Source organism: Propithecus coquereli, unplaced genomic scaffold (genome assembly GCF_000956105.1).
Source record: "Propithecus coquereli isolate 6110/MARCELLA unplaced genomic scaffold, Pcoq_1.0 Scaffold212, whole genome shotgun sequence".
Classification (NCBI taxonomy): Eukaryota; Metazoa; Chordata; class Mammalia; order Primates; family Indriidae; genus Propithecus; species Propithecus coquereli.
In genome coordinates this window covers 1,274,065-1,281,669 of record NW_012146301.1, presented here as the reverse complement: position 1 = coordinate 1,281,669, position 7,605 = coordinate 1,274,065, and the positions used below count along the sequence as shown (strand labels likewise).

General features: G+C 44.4%; 1 protein-coding gene across 1 annotated transcript in view; it reads left to right on the top strand.

Annotated features, from left to right (window-relative positions):
* The first annotated feature begins 215 nt into the window (after nucleotides 1–215).
* The window catches only part of DOCK9 (dedicator of cytokinesis 9), a 310,670-nt gene continuing 303,280 nt past the window's right edge, over nucleotides 216–7,605 (top strand). Inside the window, exon 1 of the mRNA XM_012644431.1 lies at nucleotides 216–344. Coding sequence (XP_012499885.1) covers nucleotides 216–344 — 129 coding nt within the window. The remainder of the gene's footprint in view (nucleotides 345–7,605) is intronic.

The following is a 7,605-nucleotide window of genomic DNA, read 5'->3' as shown; positions in this document are numbered from 1 at the left end:
GCGGACGCCGAGGAGGGCGCCTCGGGGCGTGACACGGCACGGAGGGCGCGGCCGCGGCTGCGGCGGCCTGACGCGCGGCGAGCGGCGGGGGGAGCCGGCGGGCGGCGGCGCCGGGAACCGCAGGCGGAGCGGGCCGGGTGCTGAGGGCGCACCTGGCGGCGGCGCGGCGCGGCCGGACCGCAGGAGCAGGGGGAGGCGGCGGCGGCGGCGGGAGGATGTCGCAGCCGCAGCTGCTCCCCGCCTCGGCGGAGACTAGGAAGTTCACGCGGGCGCTGAGCAAACCGGGCACGGCGGCAGAGCTGCGGCAGAGCGTGTCGGAGGTGGTGCGCGGTTCGGTGCTCCTGGTGAGTGCGGGACGACCGGGGGGAGGGAGGCGGGTGCAGGAAGCCCTGCGGGCCCGGGCCAGGCTCTCTAAATCATCCGGGCTGAGGCCGAGCGGCCGACCTTGCTGGGTCCGCGGGATCCAAAGGTGATGGGGAGGGCAGGGGGTTGGGCAGGGGAGAGGAGAAGGTCCTGGTGGGGCAGCAACTCCCAGACTCCTGCCCGCGTCCGAGGATCCTCTCCCCCATTGCTGCCCCTTTCCTCCTGGGAAATTTCCTCGGAGTGAGGTCGCCCTGTCCCTCCCCCTTCTTCGCCCCACTTTTTCCCAGTTTTCCTGCCTTCCGCCAACTGAGAAATTCCTCTTCTTTCTCCATCCGTCCCTCAGCCTCCCTGTCCTCCTGTGTCCTGGAGGGGCTTGGCACCTGTGGCTTGAAGGAGCGCAGGGGAGTGGAGGTGGGGGCTTCCTCATCCAGTCCGCGGCTCAGGGTGGGAGATGGCCCTGCGGACCCTTTGGGTGGGCTGAACTCCCGCAGGGAAGGGGTTCGGCATCCTTTCCTCCACCGCTTCCCCCAAGCCAGCATCCCGAGCTTTGGCCGCTTCTTATGAAGGCTTTGGGGGCCTGTTAGGAACCCTTGGTCATTTCAGCATTGGTACAAAGTACTATGAAGTTTGGGGATTGAAAGCAAGCAGCCCAAGATGAATCTGGTCGTTTGGGTGTCCGGAAGATGAAGTTTTAAATCAACTTTTTCACAACCAGGGCTGGTCCTGCTATATTTGGAAATGCAGTACACTCGGATCGCGTGAATGGTGAGGGAATAGAGCGACGTTTGAGCGGGAGCGAGCTCTGCAGGGCAGCTGGAAACTTTTAGCAGCTCCTTCCATTGTCGCCAGCATTTGTTTTCTTGAAAGGGGCTTGTTTGTGGGTGGGTGACTTGTGGTGTTTGTTGGAACAGTGTAGGAAGATGGGCCTTGGAAGTGATTCTCTGGGATTTGTGGCACGATGTGGGGGGTTATTGTTGGGGAGGAGTACCGCGTCCTTTAACACAGGGCCAGATGCATCATTTTGGTGGCAGATCGATGGCCTTCCTGGGCAGACAGAATTGCATGAATGACATTTGTGGAGATGGGAGTTGAAGCTTCGCCGATTTCCATATCCAGTTTGCACACTTTGGATTTTCTCTAGATTGCCAGCTCTCTCCAGATTTCCCAAACTACAATTTAATCTGTAGTAAACAGGGATTTGATTTTTCTGTTTTACGGAGATCAGTTGATGGTGTCGAGTTGAGCAGGAATTGGGAATAGACCAGAACCTGGCCATCTCGTTCATAACCCCAACTAACTTCTGTTGCTTTGGCCTAAGTACAACTTCCTGCATCTTCCTGACTTTTTCCAATGTGAGTATGTTAAGGATAAAGCCCACAACCTCTGTGGCATCTTTTCTGTTCTCACAGGGAACTTGGTTCTTTTAACTGGGGCCTGTAGTGGTCATCAGGGATTTGAGGCAAAAGAAGAGTAAATAAAGCGTAACCCTGTGCCATGATTCCTATAGTGCTGCAGACACTGGCAGAAGGGGAGGTACTAGTTTAATCAGCCGTGTAGGCGGAGCACAGAAGTGCCAGTACAGACACAACACTGCTAATTACTGATGTGTGGCAGTCCTTGAATATCTGCCCTTCCCGTCAGAGGATGCCCTACTGATGGCGACCTAGTAGTGTCCATTCCTGTGTATGATGTGCTTCTGCTGTGTTACCTCATGACACTCCAGTGGTACGTCTGTTTTTCCTGGGCACCTTTAAGCATGAACAGCCAGATGCCTGACTGGCGTCTCAACTCTTAGTCTTATGTGCCTGTGGTCACTTGTCTGATGAAACCTATGATGAAACAGATACAAAATGCAGGAAAGCAGCTGGGCCTACTTGGGCGTGCGATGCATTTCCCAGCTGAATGGGAAATACGTTGCAACAGTCTCTGCATTGGAAAAGGAAGAATCTGGGAAAGCTTGCAGACACTAAAAATTACCCATAAGCCTCACCCTCGTCACCTCCTTGCCACTGCCTGCCTCCTCTTGCTGCCCCAGGGTCTGCCAGGGAACCACAGAAGGTGCACCTGCCTGGCGTTGTTGTATGCAGATCTGAGAAGGTAACCCTGGACCTTTCAGGAGGCAGAGCAGCAACCAAGCCAGAGTTTAGAATCCCCTGGTCAGTGGATCTGTAGTTTGATGTAAATATTACTCCGCTCTGTCTTTGATCATTTGGGTCAGCACTAATATAATGTTCACAATGTAGTAAATGCTCAATAAATATTCTTAACTAGCTGACTAATACAATAGTTCTCCAGATAGACTAAAAAAAAAAAATAATTATGTATGGGTTTAACTAGCTCTTCCCATGCTTTAAGTATTGATGAGTGGACGATCGTGAGATCAGAAACAACAAAATCAAATAGTTTGGTGGGTAATGAAGGCCACCATTAAAAAAACAAACTTAAAAATGTAAAAAGGCACATGCTTGTACATTTTTGATTGTTAGTTTCATTTTTCATGAGTTCAGGTTCGTGGGCCTTTTTGAATGACTTTGTATTAACTTGTTTGAAAAGGTTGAAAATAAACATGCAAAAAAAGTTGAATAGTATAATGAACCCTCATTCTATCATCCAGGTAGTATAGTTACCAAGATTTTGCCAGACTTGCTTCATATGTCCCTTTTTTCTATTTTTTTTTGTGATTGTGAGTCCCAGGCCATATGACCGTATGTCATTTCACTATATACCTAGTATGTATTATTAAAAAACAGAGATATTTCCTTATATGACTATGTCATTATGATAAAATTAACAATAATTTGTTGATATGCTATTCAGGTTTCTCAGATTATTTTAAAAAATATCTTTGTTAGTTCTAATCAGGGTCTAAAAAAGTTTTGCAGGCCTTTATAAATGTGGGTGGCTCGCTCATGAGCCTTAGAATTATTTATGATGGAGAACCCTCCATGGAGTCAGGAGTTCTGGGTTTTAATCGTAGATCTTTAGTAGTTTAGAGCATGGGTTGTAATCCCAGCTCTACCCCTTACCAGCTGCGTGGCCTTAGGTATGTGACGTAACCTTGCTGGGTCTCAGTTTTCTCATCTGTCGAGTAGAGATACTAATCATACTTACTTTATAGAGTTGTTAGGAGAATTAAGTGAGCAATATAGGTAAAGCTCTTAGACAGTGCCTGGCATATATTCTACCAGCTACTTAAGTCCCCTTGGACTGTCACCTGATGTCTCTGAAATTCAGAGTTCCTCCTCTATTAAATAAGGGGCTGTACTAGATATTTTCTAGAGTCCCTTATCCTACCAACAGGCTTCAGTTATAAGTTGCTTTTATAAGAGTAGTAGAGGTACTACTAGTAATATTCCTAAGTGTAGGAAAAGTAATTTATGATTTTTAGTACTGAAAGAAGAATTCTCACAGTTTCAGAATTAGCTTTCTGTCATTTAGAACAGTCAGGAGGGCAGCACGTTCAGAACGTATACAAGCTTGGAAGAAAAGCTAGAATTTCCTGAGCAGAGTTGAGTTGTGGTTGCTATTGGAGCTCCTGGAGGAGTTTTACCTTGAATCTTTCAGCTATATTACAGATGGCATGATAATGGCCTAGATCTAAGAGAATATACCACGTAAGAGCCTAAAAGTGATCCTTTCTCTGAAAGATTTGTGTATTGTGACCCATCCCTTTGCATGGGTTTGGAGGCCGTCTTACACTTGGGTATTAGTATACAAGTCATCTGGCTGCCTGGCTTCCTTACTGATCTTATCTCAGTATGTTCAGCTTCAAACTCTTCTTCGATGTCAGGCCCTTGCCAGCGATGCCAGGCCTTTGCCAGCGATGCCATTCCACACCCCTCTGAGCTCCCGCAGTACAGATGAAATGAAACCGAGTCAGGTCATCGCTGCATTTCCCTGTGTGTCACTGGAGGAGGGCAGACAGAAGGTATGGGATGGCAGGGTACCGGAGTCTGCTTGAGGCCTCCCTCACCCGCTCCATTTAGTCAGCTCAAGATTCCTGTATTATCTGAGGTAATGTGAGACCCCAGTGGTGGTGTTCTTTGAAATCCTCAGGTAAGATAAAACCTCATTTTGGCTGTAATTTTAAATCAGATATGTCAGTAAGCCGACAACTGAACTGGCCTGAGCCTCACCTCGCTGTCTTTCTTCACCCTCCAGGGGTGCCCCAACAAACAGAAATGTCCCAAAGTACAGGAAGCAGGGCGGAGGCCCATCTCCAACTAGATAATCAACAACAGGTTTGATTTCTTTGGTTTCGAGTCCATCTGACTATTAGGAGTCGGGAAGGACATTAGCAATGCCTTAAATTTGAATAGGGGGGAAGGAATTGTAAAATCTTTGTCCACATTTACCGAGGCCTACTCCGGGTTAGGACTCTCTGCTGGGTGCTGAGAATGTGGTAGCTGTGTCAGAGCAGGTCCTTGCCCATGAAGGGTTTATGATCTAAACAGGTGGACAGGTCGGTTATCTACAAAATGGTGGATAACAGTGCACAGGAGCACCATGGAAAGAGTCAAATATTTGGTTCAGAGAATAGAGGAATAGAGGAAGATGAAGTCAGAGAGAACTGGTGTCCTTGGGGGAGGGTTTATGAAGAATTGAACTGGATCTGGAAGATACAGAGATCAGGGAGACTTTTATTCTGGAAAAGAATAAGAAATCAAGCAAATGCTTAGGACTCTCAGGTAGTCCAAGAAGGAACAAAGCATCTTGGGCAAAGAGGAGCAAGGTTTTGGAGGAAGAGAGAGAAGTTTTGAGAAATATAGTTGCCAACTTTGGGAGCAGTTTCAATGACTGGCTGAGAACACATCATTGAATAGATTTTTTTCCTTGTGTTTTTGAAACCTATTTCAAGAAAAAGGTTCAAACCAGTCCATGCACATATGCATCTTAGAGAGATCTTCCCTAAGTGTAATCCTGAGAGTAAATAATGTGACAGGTTCTGTGTCATGCAGGCCCAAGAATGGGAAGAGAGGTCTGTGACACGGAAGAGAAAAGCTAGAAACAGGCCTGTGTGTATGTATAAGCGTTTAGGATTCAGGTGAACAGCAGTCAGATATGGTGGGTGTTCCATTCAGTAAATGGTGTTATAAAAAAATAATTTTGGAGCCCCACCTTATAGCCCATACTGAAATAAGATATAACTAAATGTAAGAGTTATGTGTAAAATAAAGAAAAGAAACTGTATAAAACATGAATGAATAATCCCATAAGGCTGGAGAGGGATTTTTAAAGCATGAAAGGACAGGAAGAAACCAGTCTGGCCTGGGCTTTGCCACTGATGAGCTGAGCACTTTGAACAATTTACTTTAGCTATACTCAGTTTGCTTATCTGAGAATTGGAATTGTTAGGCATTATCATCTTAGAGAGTTTTTTAAAATAAAGATTAAATAAGATAATGCATTTCAAGTGCTTAATAGTTAATGCTTAACAAATGCAAGCTCTTATTATGTTAATAAAGGAAAAGATCATCTTGATTAAATATAACTGGAGCCAGCATTTATTGAGCAGCTATGATGTCCTAGAATGTGTGAGGGCTTCACACGCTGAGATTAAGTCATCTTAAAGTCATGGCTGTATGTGGAAGGGCTTGTTCTTGAACCTGGGCACTGTGACTTCACACCCTGAGCTTCTAGCTATTCTTTCTGTAGCCTTCCCATGTTAACACTGAACCTCTGTCTGTATGTAACAAGTCCCATACAGTTAAAAGTCAAGCAATAAGCTTAGAAACAATATTTGCCTTCTAGCTATTTATCTATAGATATATCTTAGCCAGTGTTAAGTTTCAAAAAAAATTAAGAATTCCTAAAAATCAATTTAAAAGAGAAAAACACTCCAGTAGAAAAATAGCAAAGGACATTCTTAGGCAATTCCTCAAAGAAAGAAATATAGTTAGCCAATAAAGAGCAGAAAACAAATTCAGCTTTGCTAATAATTAAAGAAACAGTAACTAAAACATGATGCATTTTTGCCTGACAAATTGGCAGATTTGCAAAGATAGATAAGGTCTTCTTTGTAGGGATTGGGTGAACTGGGTACTTCTGTTTGGAGGACCATCGCATTCCACAACTCCAGAGGTCCCATTCTCATGGCATTTTCTGAGAACTGTGTCTCCTGGAGTTTTATAACATGATAGATGGTATAACCTTCTTGATATAAGTCTATATCAAGAAGCTTAACATACACCCATACCATGGCCCAGTGCTTAAAATTATAGACATTTCTGACTTATAATTTTAGCATAATGCCTGAAGTGCTGGTTGTTCAGGAGAGAAAACATGACCAACTGTGAACTGTCTAAAGGTCTTAACAGTAGCCTAAATAAATTGTGGCACGTGGGCTGTTTATGAAGCCCTCAAGTTTTTGTATTGGAAGAATAATGACTTGAGAAAATTCTTATATTACAGGGTTGGAAGGTGGTACGGACTTGTGGTTAGTTAGGTACAGGGGCTTTAGACCCTACCACTTGGGTTCAATAACCCCTTTGCTGCTAACCAGTGTGTGACCTTGGGCAAGAAGCTAAACCTTTCTGGGCTCAGTTTTTCCTGTCTGAAAAACGGGGATGATGATAATACCTAGTGATAGGATTGTTGTGAGGATTAAATGAGTGATTTTGTATGTAGCTCCTGGAGCACTGTCTGACACATGGTTAACACTCAATAAATGTGATTGGTTAAAATTACTATTATGGGGCTAAAAACCAGCCTACAAAATTATAAACACAGTATGAACCGAATTGTATTTTTGGAAAGTATATGTGTAGAAACAATGACTGGGAAGGATGTAAAGAAAAAGACTGTGTAGCCACAATGTTTCATCAGGTATGTTCATTCCAAAGAAGCTCAAAGACTGAAAAAATGTGTGATATTGGACATAAGCCATACTGTACAGTATGGAATGTGGGTTTGGCAAGAATGGAGTTTTAAAAGTGTACCTGTCATAAAATCGTTTTTCTTTAGCATAAATCTATCATGCACATCAGTTGACTGGTCATCTGCATGATGTATCTGTGTTTAGCCTTCGACATTAACCAGAATGCAGAATGATGACAGTGGTTATCTCTGGATATATGATTATGGGAAGTTCAAATTTTTTTTGATTTTCTGTTCTTTCCAAATTTCTGCGATTGACATGTGTTATTTTTGTTATTTTGAAAAAGGTTGACAGGAGAAATGATTTTGAGAACGTGTTGTGCTGCATGGATTCTTTTTCTTTTTCTTTTATTTTTTTGAGACAGA